General features: G+C 39.6%; 1 protein-coding gene across 1 annotated transcript in view; it reads left to right on the top strand.

Annotated features, from left to right (window-relative positions):
* Nucleotides 1-17,628, top strand: part of enpp6 (ectonucleotide pyrophosphatase/phosphodiesterase 6) — a 97,797-nt gene that overhangs the window by 22,425 nt on the left and 57,744 nt on the right. The window contains exon 3 of the mRNA XM_073486271.1: nucleotides 5,602-5,713. Within this exon, the coding sequence (XP_073342372.1) occupies nucleotides 5,602-5,713 (112 nt within the window). The remainder of the gene's footprint in view (nucleotides 1-5,601; nucleotides 5,714-17,628) is intronic.

Consider the following 17,628-nt stretch of genomic DNA (forward strand, 5'->3'; position numbering starts at 1 on the left):
TATGTTTTGAGCCCTGTCACTGTGTGATGGACAATAAAGTTTTTTGAATCTTGAATCATTAGCTAGCAACATCATCACTAGCAAACAAACATGTCGGTGTCGTGGAACTTCTTCCTTCTTCAAGTAAATGAGACAGATAAAACACAAACCATCTGCAATCTATGCAACGGGAGCATCTGCAAAAAGTTTCAACACGACAATGACGTCATTGATCGGATCGGTGAATTAAGACATTACGGCCGATCTATTGTCAATAAAGAAAAAAAACAACATTTCGGCCGATCTCACAAATTACATAAAATGCAAAATATCGGCCGATCAGATCAGCGGAAAGCCTAGTTCTGCGTGCCCTGAACACACCCAAAAACACAAACTAGAGTTCTCAATGGGCCTGGAAATTACAACCCGACCCGACGCAGCCCGACATACCGGCATTAATTGTCTGCCCAAAGCTGCTGGGTCCCGTGTCGTCACTGGCCTGGCTGACACTAGCCGTGCTGACCTTCGCCCCTCCACCACGGAAAAGCTCTGTTAATTTGGCGCATTTGGCTGCATCCTGTATTAACCTTTTTTTCTTTTTTTGCCCTTAATTTTTCTGCTCCACCCATCTCTTTCTCCGGCTTCTTTCTTTTTAGCATGTTTGCTGATTTAACTTATTGTTAAACAGGAAAATAACGGTTTAATGACTGACTGAGCGGCTGAGCCAATCACATTTCAATAGAAACAAGGATCAGCTCAAGTTGGGAGGGGCCGCTCGTATCCCCCCTTAATATGCAAAATATTAGATTGACCCAGTCTGACGTTCCACTCTGTGCCACCCACGGCCGTTTTATGGGGTAAAAAAACGTTCCGACCACCGGCCGGTTCGGCCTGGAACAGACTGGCCATTCGGGAATACTCCCGAACCTCCCTATGGCCAGCCCGCCCCTGCCAGACACACACACACACACACCTCTACTCTGTCAAGGACTCCAAAATCCTTCAACCATTACGAGCTCTTATTGTAATTTTGGTCATAGTTATTAAGTTAATTATTAATCAGCGATACAAACTGAAAGTTTAGTCCCTTTTTATGAGACTGATTTGGTGAATTAGCTATCTTTTCCCTTCTTCAAGGGTGGTGCCCCCAAGGTGATCTAATGTAAATTGGATCTTATTATTTATCATAATAAATAATTATCCCTTATAATCATTAATTATTATTGATAGCCACATTTAACCCAAATTCCCTATTAATGTTGGATAAATCACTACACTATTATATAGACAACAGGAAACAATAGGTTTGGGCTAAGCAACAGGGGGAGGGCATCTGGGAAAGAATCTAGACTGAGTAGATTTGCATAGGCTCAATAAACAACTGTTTCAAGGCAAATTGCTGATTAAATGGGCTTCCTGGGTAAAATAGAGTACACCTGAGTGTTACTTAGTTAACTGTTGTAATGATGAGAATGAGCAGCTGAGATTCTGTTGTGACTCCTCACAGGGCTGGACTGAGCTCTAACAAAAGTTTTATCAAAGAGACTTGTGTCTGGGCTGTCCTCACAACATAAGAGATGATTTAATCATAGAGCTCTGTTAATCTATGTAAAATGGTTTGAGTGCACTGTCATGAAGATACCAAATCATACAAAGAAAATGTAACATCAAAATATCATTAAAATTATTTACTTCTACATTTCCCCCCCTTTGTCCTTTATAGGGCAATACTAAATATACTTGAGACTGCAATCAGATGTAGCACAAATTATAGCACATCCATTTTATACAATTCATCAAAGGCATTGCAAAAGGGTTCTTCAGGTAAGTGAGTGGTTGGATTTATACGAGGGGCTCACCAGGGAGCAATAAGTAGTTGTGCCAGTCTATAAAAATAAATGTCCAATGTAGCACAAGCTGTAGGCTTGAGATGATAGTCTGAAGTCCAAAACTTAAAATATTTCCTTTGTATTGGAGAAAACAGTCACATTTTGAAATTCCAAGATATGACCACCTAATCTGCCTTTGATAGACCATTTTATTGGACCCGAAACTATACTCAGAGGGTTGGCAGCAGGGGCCTAAGTTTGTGCCAGACATTTGCTTGTGCATTTTTCTTTTTTTGGCACACCTGTCTCATCACATGTATGACTGGACGTAGTTCATGGGTGCAGGATTTAATGTATTTGGGTGGAATAGATGACACGTGTCACAGCCAGAGGCCATTAGAGGGATGCCCTCATTAGTACTATGTAGATTGTATCCACATATGCAGCAGTTGGTAGATATTGGACTGTGATCAGTTACCATTCTCATCAGGAAAAATGTTGAAATAGTTGGTCATGTGTGGGAATTTTGTTGGGTTCAGTGTCTCATCTCTTTCAAAGAGAGCATTTAAAGAGGGCCGAGGAACAATTAAATCTCAGCAATACTTTGGGGCAGCTTGCCGTTTCCTATAAAATGCTGCATTATACTGTAAATATTGTTGCATTCTGGGTATGATATTTGAATCTGGCCCTGCAAATACAGAACCATATTGTATTTCTGTAGAAGACATGCTGAACATGAAGTCATGAAGCCAACTCTGGACTGGACTCTGGAGTTTTTGAGGATTATCCATCTGAATCCTGCACTTTATGAGCAAACAATACCGTGAGCTTAAATATATTTTATCTGTCTGGCAATGTTTGCTTATTATCATAATTTTTAAACAAACTGCTACTCATCGGTAATGTTAACTAAGCTAGTTTGCAGCACTCTCATGCAGTCCTCTTAGTGTAATGTTAACATTACAGCACATTAAAGTAAACTAGATTTATTATTGTTCTTGTGTAGGTAAGGTAAATTTCTGAATATTTAAAAAAAGATAGTCAGGTTTTTGTTTATTCGATTGGTTTGCAGCTATTAGCATTATGGGTTTAGGAGTTTGTCCTCTTTTCTGTGCATGTTAATCTGAATAGCTAACATTTGCTGTAGCAAATATTACAAGACTGTTCTAAGTGCTTTATCGTAGGCAACTGGACTTGTTTCAGTTTCTTGAAGACGTTCCACCTCTTGTCCAAGAGGCTTCTTCAGTTCTAACTAACTGGAGGGGAGTTGCAGACTTTTAAACCCTGTGTGGGTGTGTCCTTACAGAGTTGTTAAGGATGTGTGTGCTCTGAGTTTCAGAGTTGTTAGGGCCACTTGTGGGTCATTGACCCAACCGGCATTCATGTGGGTCGTTAGGGCTAAGTGGTTCCAAGTGTGAATGTTTGTTAAGCTGTCTGGGGTGGGAACCATCTGTCCTCTCTGGCCAAGATGTGTACATTGTTGTCCTAAAAGGAATGACCTTTCTCCTTAAGATGTAAGGGGACAGCAGAGACTTGACCTGAGGACTCTCTTGTGTTGTACCATTTGCTTACAGTTTTGTTCCCCCAATGTACAAATCTGTGCAATCCTGGCGGCGTTGAACAAAATAAACCTCCCTTGGTGTTTTGTCCTTAGGGTGGACAAGTTTTTGCCTCACTGTGTTACTAGGTTTGATGTGAACCAGGATGTGGTGTTTACTGAAGATCCTCCAGAGTTTATCAGATATTTCCGCGATATAAGGATTGACGATGTTCTGTTTATTGGTCTCTTCCTCTTTGTCCGCTCTGGATCTTTTAGAGATTTTGACAAAGACCCTGTTAGGGTAGCCACAGGTTTAAGTGCTCCCCTGATATGCTTCTGTTCCTTCTCCTTTCAAACTGCCAGCTTGTGCTCCAGTGGGTGGTGAGAGTCGAACTAAAGAGTCAAACAGAAAATGGAACCAGGATTGCACAGATCTGTACATTGGGTAAACAAAACAACCCATTGTTACACTCGACCTAGGGAGCCGAGCCTAACATAAATAACCGACACCCAACACGGTGCGAGTTAAGTGACACAAACAATTTATTTATGACACAAGTAATAAGTGCAATTATGTACAGTGAAATAGGTGCTCTATATACAAGTGGTGAAGCGTGGCTTCAGGGTGAATTGGGTAGATGCCGGCACAATAGCGATCCACTGCGTCCTCTGGCATTACCGGCTCTTATAGTCCCCGCTTCCTGGAGCAGCCAATCCCTCGCTGCCACAGCAGGGATGCAGAACCAATGAGATGCGGGAGCCACACGATACTCTGGGGAGACAGGAGCTCTTACTCTGTGTACAAAAAACAAACACACACACACACACACACACACACACACACAAACGAATAACGGCGCGAGCCGTAACACCATCCATAAGCTAATGGCACAACACAGGAGAGCCAACTCCTCACGTGAAGACTCTGTTTCCACATCTGAAGGAGAAAGGTCATTCCTTCAAGGACAACAATGTAGATATCTTAGAATATCTTGGCCATACTGGGAGGCTGCTTCCAGAATAGCCAAAGCCAGTTCCAAAGCCAGTCGGGAAAAGAGCAGAAACATCTTTTCCATCCAGATAGCTTTCACTGCCATTCTTTGCTTATCTTTCAATGAAGAAATATTTCCAGTTCTAATATAATAGATGCTATAACAGCATCTACAATACCCTCATCAGGCGCCAAAGAAGTTGTTTCAAATCTATCACCAATCATCTAAACCACAGCTGTAATTGCCAGTAGTTCCTCATAGGATGCCGATTGGTCCGAAAACAGTGGTTCAGCCACAACCAACTTAGCTAAGGCTGGCAAGATTATTTTGCAAGATCACATGATTACATGATCTCGCAAATCCTGCTGCCTCACAAAGTGATCTAATGTCCACATTGTGTGTCCACAGACTTTTTCACTTTCTGCTCACACGTCTCAGTTCAATATCATTACTCGCCGGGTCTATTTAGCCAGATTAGCTCGCATCTCTGAAAAATCATATTCTCTTATAAACATAAATATAAATCCCTCCAGTTTTTACTGATGCATTTAATTTGCCACTGATTTTGTCTTCATGTACACATAGTAAAACTAGCTGTACGTGTTTGTAATTAGTGAGGAAGATATTAGCACGGGATAGCACAACTGTTAAAGCTGCAATAAGTCTCTACCTGTTTTCTGTGATCACTGTCACTGTGTTTTAATGCAACCAGATCAAAGATGTAATTGTTCTCATTTACATATTACACGATGAACAGTAATCACTACCAAGCTAAGGGGCTACCAATTAAATAGTTAATTCACTATATAATCAGAAAGAAAAAAAAAAAAAGAATTACAGGTCAATGACAGAAGCTGTTCTATGAGATCAACTATGCTGACATTTAAAATGAAATGAAATGAAAATGAGCAACTAAAGGTTGTCATATTGTTATTGCTTTCATATTCAAGTGTCTAAATTAGTTGGAAATTTGTATTATGCTTGTAAAACAAGAAAAAAAACTGTGGCTGCTGAGAATGTTTTCAGTGGACATTGAAATAGTGATGACCGGGCCGAGCTTGACTCTGGGCACATTGGCCATTGTTATTCAAACAGAACCACCAAGTCTGTCTACTGTTCAGAAATGCCCAAATCTAAGTTCAAAGTTTAAAATTTGGGTAAGAAATGACTTTGAGTTTGAGTGCTCCTATTCACAGTGTTAATCATAAGAACTGTCTGAAAATGATGCAGTAATTTCACATGTGTGTGTTTGTGTCTTCAGGCTGTGAGGTGGAGATTCTGGGTGTCCGTCCATCATTCTGTGAGGAATATGTCTACAACCCATCAGAGAAAAACCTCACAGACTCAATAGTGAATGCTCTCAGCGTCCTGAGGTAACAATGCAATGACCTGCATCTGTCAAGTACCATGTGTTTCCTCTAATCCATTGCTTACTTTTGGCCATTACATGGAAAACAGCTGCCAACTTGAGACTTAACTGCCACGAAGGTGGAAAGTGAGGTTTGAGCAAGGTGATGCTTTAAGCAACGTCCTATTTGGCTTGTACTGTTGATGTCTTAAGACTGGGAGTCTTATAATCTGTGTGAAATTTGGGGCAGTTTGGACAATGTACACTCAAGTTACTTTCTGTTTAATGCCACAACAGCGGTGTTCCATGAAAACTGACACGCTTTACAATATGACATTATCAAGGGGCGTGTGTTCTGACCAGTGTTTGGAGGTAGATGGGTGCAGTTCCATTGACGGCCTTGAAGGCCAGTACCATCGTCTTGAATCGGATGTGGGCTGCAACAGGAAGCCATTGGAGGTCACGGAGGAGGGGGGTTACATGGGAAGATTATTAATAGGCCTAACTGAGCATTCATTTATATTTTCACATCATGTGGCAACTGCAGTGGGCTACTTATGCTTACAGTATAAGGTACTTGAACTTTACAATTCCATTTGAATGATGCCATGTTTTGGTGCATTTATGAAACAAAAGAACTAGCCTACGATAAATAGAAATTTAGTAGCAATACAGAATATATATGCAGACCTACTTAAGTCCTCCCTGTGTTTGTGAAAATGTACAAAAATAAAAAGTAGTCTCATTTGATAATAAAACAGTAAAAATTAAATAAATAAATAAAAAAAAACACAGTACAGTTAAATTTTATTTTAGTCCATTTCAGTGTGAGTTAATCCTTCTTTTTTTATCTCAGCCAAATACAGCAATCACCCCTCAGGCTTGAGCATAAAACACAATGATATTAACTCAGGATCATTCAATTAATCACAACTTGATAGAAGAGATACAATTCTGTGTGTAGGCTGCGCAATTTTACTTCGGAGAATGTAAGAATCACTGTAGACCTAAAACAGTGATGATGATAAAAAAAAAGTTACTCATTTCCATGTAAAATGTCAAAGCCACAGGGAGCCACTGCAGGGGGCAAAAGAGCTGCAGGTTGCAGACCCCTGCGCTAGGAGAATAAGTAAATCAGAGTATACAAACTTATTTCCTGTGACCAGTAGCTGGTGCTCTTACTATAATTAATATTGGCATGTTGATGTCATCAGGCCGTGACTCTCATAAAACGTGTGAACAACTTACTGTTTATTCGGAAGAGCTTGAAATTAGCCACGCCGCCACTGGCACAAATTTTAATAACTTTTTTCACATAAAGGTGTTACAGTGACCTAATGTTAAGTCAATCAAATTAGTCATCTAGGACTGAGGTCACTAATAGATGGTCTACCAGACTTGGACCTCTGTCTTCTCTAGTCTGAACAGCACTTGTTCAGCAGACTGCTCATCATGGACCAATCGAATTCGTTGTAAATCATCTCATGTGATGCTACTCAGCCAATCTGTGCATTCAGACAAGAATGGCCACTCAAGTCAGTGAGTGAGATACACACACAGGGGAAGACAAGAGACAACAGGACTGACTTAGAGAGGATGTATTTCTCCTGGCATACTTTGAAAAGAGAAAAGTGGACAACGAAAACAGAGCTTTAAATCGAGGATAGACAGACTCTTCCATGTTGATTCTATGAGACAAAGCACAAGACATTTGAGCAAACTCAAATCCAAATTTAGGGCACAGAAAATAAACACAAGTTATTGCATTTTCTTCAATGAGCAAGAGAAAACGGGGGAGTGGGATATGAGAGGGAAAGTTCAATATAAAAAATAAATACAATTTTTTGATTATAGAATTGAACTTCATTTGACAGTCAGTTTTTGACTACATACAGATGTTGATACACCTGGGCTGTATATGGCACTGAATTATCATGCAAGACAATATGTTGGTCCAGACCTTCACTTAGGAAAATTGCTCTTCTTTGAATTTAATTTCAATACCCCTGCTCTGGAAGTTGTTCGTAAAAGTACATTTAAAATGGCCAACTTCCTGTTGAGCAGTGGCAGCAAGAGGCTTTTTTGTAGATTTTGATGTGATACACAAGCCTACCAAATGTCATCCAGGGAGAACATACTGCAAGGGCTACTTAGCTGAATTTTTTTTAGAACAAAACCCATAAAAATTTGTTCAAAAAACAGAATAATAAAAATAAAACTGCAAACAGTGATGAACGGGCCCTCACATGCGTCATGGCCTGAGGCTGCTGTGGCCCAGCAGCCTGACTTGGATGATTTGACACACCTCTGGAATTTCCAACACAGTCTCACTCCCAGCTTGTCAAGTAGCGATGCTTGGTCAGGGCCTTTTGCATCAGTTTTGGATGCACAAGGTGTTTATGGAATAATTATTACACTTCACTATAAGCTCAAATACAGAAGTGCAAGTACGCGAATAACACTGCTGGTTTGAATGTTTATGAAAACGTGCTCACGAAACTTTTCTCGTGATAAACCTTGTCTTTGTAATAGCCTTGTATTTGTGCTTATAATGAAGTGTAATAATTATTCCGTAAACACCTTTCAGTTGTAAAAATATCAGCCAACACAAATCTTAAATCAATATTTCCCCATTGAGCCCTGTGCCATCATCACATTCCCTGTCCTGGAGCACAGCAGAGAGCTATGCTTTAGTGTTGTCACGATACCAACATTTTGGTATCGATACCGGTACCAACATGTATTTCGATACTTTTCGATACTTTTCCAAATAAAAAGAGAACACAAAAAATGTCATTAATGGCTTTATTTTCATAGAAAATCTTTAAAATCTTAGAACTATACATCAGTAAATAAAATAAAATACCATAAAGACTCTGTAGTGAAAAGATAAAATGAAGGTGATACATTTGTCATACAAGCTGAGGCCTTAATTACGTTGAGATACATAACCTAAAAAATATTTTCATTAAATATAGCCTGTCTTATGTAGGACCAATGTCTTTAAATGATACGTTACATTACTATGCTGTACTCTTTATAACATATTAAATGGCTAAATGTGTATGTAAAAGTTTATTACTTCATAAAGACCATGCATGTGTGCATTTACAGCTGTGGAAAAAAAATGAAGGGACCACCATTCATTTATTATAAATCAGCATGTCTAAAAAGTTTAAAAAATCACTGACTGAGAATATAAATATAATATAATATATAATAATATAAATAGGCTATTTAAACCAGAGAAAGTGGTAATTGAAAAGCAGCTTTAATTTTTTTCCAGAGCTACTTTTGTGGAGAGTGAAGGGGGCTGGCGTTGCTTTTAACACTGAATGTGGCTTTTTTTTTTCATGGGTAGGGTTTATAAGTTATTACCTGTCGTTCTCTGAACTCCTTGTGCAGGTCTGGGTGCTTGTCCTTCAAATGTTTGGCCAGGTTGGATGTGTTTCCACCCTTTGCGAGACATGTTTTATAACACCATCTGCACAGTGGTGCTTCGGTGTTTATGACTTCGCCATGCACTTCGCGCACCTGATTTGTCCGTAAGTTGCGGAGTGGTGACGGTTGCAGCAGCTGCCATTCTCTCCCTGCTCCTGTCTCTCTCTCTCTTTCTCTCCGTTATCTCTCCCTGTGTCCAAGCTTTCCTCCTGCTCCGTTTGTTGCTCCAGTAACTCGCTCGCTCCCCCGCTTGCTCTGACTTCCTCGCCTCGGCTCAAATTACAATGCGGTGACGTCACGCGGCGCCGTTACGCGGCAGCGCGGCGCTATATAAAATGAAATGAAAAAAGTACCGGTCTCATCCAAGCGCAGTATAGTACCTTTTTAAATGCGTCGGTACCGCGGTACCAATTTAGTACCGGTATACCGTACAAGCCTACTAGGCCTGCACGATATGAGGAAAATCTGCGATGTGCGATAACACTGTTCAATATTGCGATGACGATATAACTTGCGATAAATAAACAAATATTGAAGTTTGCATATTATTAACTATACAGTTAATAATAGTGTTTCCGCATTAATAGGTACACTGCTAACATAGACCCCAAACATTGAATAGCCAATGTCCACTGAATAAAAAATGAAATAAATTATTTCGAACATGCTTTTATTGAACAAACTGCACATGAATACCCAACCAATTAAGCAGAACATTAATTTGAATAAGACATTATACTTATATGAAATTAAAGTTTAATTTCCCCTGCTCCCTTTAAACTATTTTCTTGTAAACTCAACCAAAACATCTCTTACCATTCAGAGTTGAAATAAATAAAACATCCAGGGGGAAACAACTTAAATAATTAAATAAATATAAATTAAACATGGCACTTTAAATTAACTGTAATGTCTCTCATCACAATCATCAAGGCCCTTGACTCTGCCTAACAAGGTGCAGAGATCTATAGTATGAGGGACAAAACTGAAATAGAGTAGGGCCAGCCCACTAAATCAAGAGAAAATAAAATCAGGAAAAAATATCTACCCGTTAGGGCAAGTTACAACCTTAGTTATTCCCTTAACACAAGTTCTTGGCCAAGAAAACCAGCATGTTAACTTTGTTAGGTTGTTACCACATTCCCAGATGTGCTGATGTGCTCACACAGTACCTGTCTTTGTAACACGCTGTAACAGTCAGTTATTTAATGTAGCGGCACTAGGTGGCGCCTCCTTTTGTTTAGTGGGTAATGTAACCTGTACGATGAAGAAGAGCAGGTGTACTTCCGCTCCTCATGAGAAAGGATACCGCTAACAGAGCGAAGACTTCCCTTTTTATTTTGTCTTTATTTTGCCAAGTGTTGGTAGAAGAACCTCGGCCTGTGTTCATTTGCATGTATGCCTGTAACATTAGTGCCGTAGAGACCTGGCATGGTGCGGTCAGTGTTATGAATAAAAGTGCCGTGCGGAAACCCCCACATGTTGCCTGCCGTCTCTTGAGTAACCGGAGCAACCGCACTAAAGTGGACCATCACCTTCCCCTTCACCAGCCCACGTTACAACGTCGTCTCTCCTGAATCCAAAATAAGTTCATATAGCGCTGTGCTGTTTCTTTTCACCACAAGGCCTTCGTCGACCATTGTCATCGCTTTTTTCTCCTCCCTCAGCCATCATAACCTGGCAATCACCACCAAACTGATGCCGATTAATTTTGTCAGGGTAGCTAACGGCTAGCTGGGGCTTCATCTGATTGGCCTTTGTAAACAGGGCTCCGTCTGATAGGCTAAATGTTAGCATGCTCATGGCGCATGTAAACAAAATAATTTTTCTTATTCATCGCGTGTCAGGCAGTCTTTTGCGATGTGTTTATCGCACATGTTCATATCGCGATGACGATGAAAATTCGATTTATCGTGCAGCCCTAAAGCCTACTATGCTTTTAGTTCAGAGCTTAGAAAAAGGCTGTTTATGTCTTCTACACCTTCTTCCTGGAATTTGTTACTGAAAAATGTCAAATTAAATAAGCTACTCTTGCTAAACACTTTTAAATCCAAGATAAAATAATTTGGGACTGATTTGTTAGAATTTCACAGTTTTTGATTTGACAACTTTCACAACTGTCAAGGGGATTTTTCTGCCCTTTCAAAAGATTTGATAGTCTATACTTCCTTCCTGTATCTGTTCTTATTGTAGTATTGTAATCAGTCTAAAACTACATGTTTTCATCTGGTTGCTTTCAATCTTGACAAAGGCTTCCTTGAAAAAGAGGTTGTTAACCTCAATGTGACTTCCAGGTTAAATAAAGGTTAGAGAAAAAATATTAATTGCTATCTTCTGATATACTGTCAGCAGGATCTGATTCAGTGGGTGCCGGGGTCATAATCACACAGCAATGAATGATCATTAGTCAATGAAGGAATATAATTCACAGGAATTATAAACAATGTATTTAATCACTGAAAAGTAAGGATATGATATTCTAGAGAGGTGCCTTAGAAGATGTGTTCTACCATAATCCTGAAAACTTCCACTGAGGAATAGAGACACATCCCTAGCAATGTGTTAAAGACACATACAGAATCTATAACGAAATACAATAAAGCTGTTCTGGATGTTTGTAATGGCCCAGCACTATACAAGGCATCACATGTTGGCCAATATTTTTTTGTAACCTGATTTTTCCCACGTTGCATGCCAAATGGCATGCTGAAACACAATTGAAACACTGTCAATATCACTTATTTCATAGGGAGCCATCCAATTCCTCCACCCTCCTCTGAAAGGCAGGGCACAAACATGAATGCACACTTTACACATTTGAACAATTCTGACTTCCCCTCCTGTTGATAGCCAGTGTACAGGCTGTATACATGTCATTTTGTGCACCTATTTAATCAGTACAGCCGTGGCCAAAAGTTTTGAGAATGACACAAGTATTGGTTTTCACAAAGTTTGCTGCTTCAGTGTTTTTGTCAGATGTTACTATGGTATATTGAAGTATAATTACAAGCATTGCATAAGTGTCAAAGGCTTTTATCGACAATTACATTAAGTGTATGCAAAGTCAATATTTGCAGTGTTGACCCTTCTTTTTCAAGACCTCTGCAATTCGCCCTGGCATGCTGTCAATCAACTTCTTGGCCACATCCTGACTGATGGCAGCCCATTCCTGCATAATCAATGCTTGGAGTTCTCAATGGGATTAAGGTCTGGGGAGTTTCCTGGCCATGGACCAAAAATGTTGATGTTTTGTTCCCCGAGCCACTTAGTTATCACTTTTGCCTTATGGCAAGGTGCTCCATCATGCTGGAAAAGGCAACTGTTCTTGGATGGTTGGGAGAAGTTGCTCTCGGAGGATGTTTTAGTACCAATCTTTATTCATGGCTGTGTTCTTAGGCAAAATTGTGAGTGAGCCCACTCCCTTGGCTGAGAAGCAACCCCACACATGAATGGTCTCAGGATGCTTTACTGGTGGCACGACACAGGACTGATGGTAGCACTCATCTTTTCTTCTCCGGACAAGCTTTTTTCCGGATGCTCCAAACAATCAGAAAGGGGAGTCATCAGAGAAAATGACTTCTCCCCAGTCCTCAGCAGTCCAATCCCTGTACCTTTTGCAGAATATCAGTCTGTCCCTGATATTTTTCCTGGAGAGAAGTGGCTTCTTTGCTGCCCTTCTTGACACCAGGCCATCCTCCAAAAGTCTTCACCTCACTGTGTGTGCAGATGCACTCACACCTGCCTTCTGCCATTCCTGAGCAAGCTCTGCACTGGTGGTGCCCCGATCCCGCAGCTGAATCAACTTTAGGAGACGGTCCTGGCGCTTGCTGGACTTTCTTGGGTGCCCTGAAGCCTTCTTCACAACAATTGAACCTCTCTCCTTGAAGTTCTTGATGATCCGATAAATGGTTGATTTAGGTGCAATCTTACTAGCAGCAATATCCTTGCCTGTGAAGCCCTTTTTGTGCAAAGCAATGATGACTGCACAGGTTTCCTTGCAGGTAACCATGGTAAACAGAGGAAGAACAAGGATTTCAAGCACCACCCTCCTTTTAAAGCTTCCAGTCTGTTATTCTAACTCAATAAGCATGAGTGATCTCCAGCCTTGTCCTCGTCAACACTCTCACCTGTGTTAAAGAGAGAATCACTGACATGATGTCAGCTGGTCCTTTTGTGGCAGGGCTGGGAAATGTTTTTTGGGGGATTAAGTTCATTTTCATGGCAAAGAGGGACTTTGCAATTGATTGCAATTCATCTGATCACTCTTCATAACATTCTGGAGTATATGCAAATTGCCATCATAAAAACTGAGGCAGCAGACTTTGTGAAAATTAATATTTGTGTCATTCTCAAAACTTTTGGCCACTGCTGTACATTACTTGACCTTTGGTACTGGGTGTCATGGCTGAGAGGATGGCTGCAAGTGTAGCAACAGACAACAACTCGTTTCATTTTAACGTATTATATAGAGTACTTAACTGTATCTTTGCACTGTTACAGGGCTGAGTCCATTTGTGTGGGTTATCATATAACCAATATCTTTATATATGATTGTTTTCATTCTTCTCTCTCTCCCTATTTTTCTGCTTCCTTGTATCGGCTGATTAGGGGGATTTATTCTTTTGCTATGATCTCTATTAGCCAACCTTTTCTTTGCAATTCTCTGTTTTCATCAGCTGTCACTTCAGTGTGTGTTTTATACTTTGCCATATATATTTTTTTCCATTCAAATGCAAAGTAAGGGTGAATTGCACTCAGTTGCATGACTTTATGGGCATGTTTGAGCAGTTATATCATTAGTGGGGCAGTAAGGTGTTAAAAGTGATGTACTATTCATGCTGATATCAGCGGCCACGATCCATACTTTGTGAATTTGCTCAGTGTGTCACACAAACAAAGAACCTCAAGCACCTAAGAGAAAAGCAGGCAGATGAGAACTGGAACAGGTGAGCATCACCTGTTGCCCCCTGGTAATACAGTTTTCTTAGGGAGCGAAAGTGTAATGGTTGCTTGAGAGAAGTGCCGGTGCACTTGAAAAAGTCACTGTACACCAAAGACTAAAAGATAGAAGTACCCGTATTGTGTATCAGTGAGTACAGGCCTATTTCGAGCACTGACCATACCATCTTTCTCAAATGTGCCGGCCAAAGGCTTCTAGATTAGCAGCTGTAAGGTCTTTCTAAGTGCTTACTTAGTGCTAACTTAGAATTCACTTAGTCTCAGAATGACCATGAGCTGGATGACTGAGAACCTTCAGCAATAGCTGTAGGGTCTGCCTCTTTGAGCAATCTTCAACGTGAAACAAAAACAGAGAGAAACTTGCAAGCCATATTTGAGAAAGATCTACTTGCTCTATGCAGCTTAGTCCACCATCTTATTTTGTATTGTTCTACGTAGACATAGCGCATGGTAAGTGATAAAAAGAACTTCCCACCGATATCGTGGAACTCACAAGGACAACTGGGAACTGGAGCTGTAAATGGAGACGAAAAAAGGCTGTCAAAGAAGATATTATACGGACAGACAGACAGACAGATGAAGAGACAAACGGAGCTGTTCCTTTGGGTTTATTTTTCAAGTTCTAAGTTGAGGACAGTAATATGCGTCAATGTCAGCCCACGTGATTGCTCACTTACAAAAATGCAACAGAGTCACCACGGCTCTGATATCACCACATAAGTAAACAAGCTGACATAGTGTTTTATATGCAGTTTAACCAAAACAATCACAACTCACAATCTTCACAAAACAGCATCATGAAGTGCTTTCTCTGCATGTTTCAGCCAGATGTTGTCATCCGGATAGAAGCAGTGCCTCACTGTTTAGAATTGTCTATGACTATAACAGAATATTGGCATGTAAATGTGTTCAGGGTGAGACTCCTACCAAACGTGTTAAGTTCGACCATGTACTACTGAGTTAAAGCAACTGCCTGTTTCTTGGCAAACCAGCGATATTCTCCACACCAACACGTCGTTAATGAAAACTTGAGCTTTTGATAGCCTTTAATTGCAAAGGTGTTACAATGGCCGGGACAAAATTTGAAATAGGCAGAAGGGCTGAAAAGTAATACACTGAAAGTGTTTAAAAAGCTGAACATTTTGATAGCTGAATGGTTTCTCTAGCTGAATGTATGCTGAAGCAGAGCAGAACGAAATTTGAAAATTTCCCCAATCAGAATGAATAGGCACAATTTTAATTACATAGAAAAACACCTCCCAAACTCCTGCTAGTCTTGAAAAAACTGTAATGGTTATGCCCAAAATATTTATTTTTATAAATATTTATACAGTGAGTAACAGGAGATAGAGTTAGGGTGAGAGACAAAACTGGTACTGTCTGCTCTCCTCCAGGATTTGAAGATATTTCCATTTACTTCCATTGTACTAAGAAAAGCTGAATATTTGAAAAAGCTGAAAAGGCTTAAAGTACAAAGCTGAAAGTGCTTAAAAAGCTGAACATTTTGATAGCTGAATAAGCATTCAGAAATTTGGCAGAAAAAAAGCTGAATATTTCCAAAAGTATAATAGATAGAGAAGCCAAAAGTGGAAGCAGGTGTCTGTAGCTCAAAAATGTATTAATATTGCCAGACAGACAGATGAAAAACTAATAATAATGATAATATGAATAAATTCCCGAAGGACAATAGTGTGAATGCCTACAGCATTCACAGTAACTAGAAAATTTGTATTTCCTGCGAAAATACAGTGTGAATGCTGGCAGCTGAAGTTATTTTGAAAAAAACTTCACTTGGACCTGTGTGTCAAATTTCATGTCAATTGACTTACTGTGTTCTGTACTGTGTTCATATTCTGTTTCGTTAATTATAGCGCCACCATGTTGCAGATTAGGCTGCCGCATGTTTCAATTTTTGTGTTGGTGAAACCAAATTTATGTTACGGTTTTTATGCGGCTGAGACCACTTTTTAAATTTTTTCATGAAAAACCACTCCCATTTACACCAATCCAAATGACACTTCAGATTTTGGTTTACCAAAAATGGTGAAATTATGTTGAGCGGATTTAAAAATACCTTATTGTAATTTATTTGGCGCCCCCTATGTGTTGTGCTAGACTTGCTTTTGTAGACCTATTCCCAACCTTGGCTTGAAGATATCTATCTGGCCAATTTATTCTTAGCCACGTCTTTTGCAAAGATATTTTTGACTGATAGCAGCCATGTTTTTGTCTTTTATAATAGAATTGTGTATCTCTGGACTTGTGTATCAAATTTCTAGTGATTTAGAATTTTTCCGTAATGGAATTTTGTTTCATTAATTAAAGCACCACCTTGTACCAAATTTAGCTTATTATATGTTGAGAAGTAATGCACATCATTTCCAATTACTGTGCCAAGTTTCTTGTTTGTAGGTCATGGCAATTTGAGCTGCAGCATAAGACAAATAATAATAATAATAATAATAATAATAATAATAATAATAATAAACCCGGGCATGAACGCTAATTATAAACCGACACTGTCCTTTAGGCCTGAACCCTAATAATAATAATTTTAATAAATTCACACAAAAGTGTGACTGCCTACAGCAACTGAACACACTAAAATGCTCATTTATTAATTTTGATACAGTTTTTGTAAATGTCCAATTGTTTTTATTTTTACCTTTATTTATTCAGGGAGTTCAGGGAGTTCACTGAGAGCAATCCTCTCTTTTTCAGGAATGCCCTGATTACATTCCCACAGTTACACATCCACACCTGGAAGCTACTCAGTACTACTGAATTACCATCTGCTGGCCACTGAGCAGCTCTTTTAGGACATTAGGATGTTGCAGTGATGTTACAGTGTATGCTAAAGGGCTAAAGGGGATATGAAAGGAAGCATTGAAACACTTTCCTTTGCTATTTGAGAATTTAACAAACTCTTCCCAGACAATTAATAGAATCAACTTCACATCGGTTCAATGCACTGTAAACACCTTAACGATGAAAAGCTATTTAAAAAAAAGAAATAGAAAATTGTTGAGGGGAAATGAATTGTCGAACAATCACGAAAACTGTCAGACATCATAAGCAGTGAAAGCTGCAATTTGCTATGTACAGTGGCCGACAAGGGCAAACATGGCGCAACTTGCAAATAGACAAAATACAAGCAAATTAGGAAAACATCGTTATTAACTTGACAACACATGCATAGCATTTAGGAAACACACTGAATATACACACAAAAAACAAGTACACAAACGCATTGCAACAGCCTAAAACATTCCCATTACAAAACGTGCAGACAAGATGTCAAAAACACACAAACCCTGAAAACTAGTGATGTGCGGGTCAATTCATAACCCGCGGGACCTGGGAACTGCGCTATAGGCCAGACGTGTTTAGGTCCGCTTTTCCAAGAAAATATCGCGGGTTGAAACATACTGGGTCTCATTCATGAAACGTTAGTAAATTTGTGCGTAGATTTGCACATAAAAGCCTACGCTACTAAAAACCTACTCCGGATTCATGAACACCGCGGGAAACTCAGATCTG

The sequence above is a fragment of the Pagrus major genome, chromosome 18 (genome assembly GCF_040436345.1).
Source record: "Pagrus major chromosome 18, Pma_NU_1.0".
Classification (NCBI taxonomy): domain Eukaryota; kingdom Metazoa; phylum Chordata; class Actinopteri; order Spariformes; family Sparidae; genus Pagrus; species Pagrus major.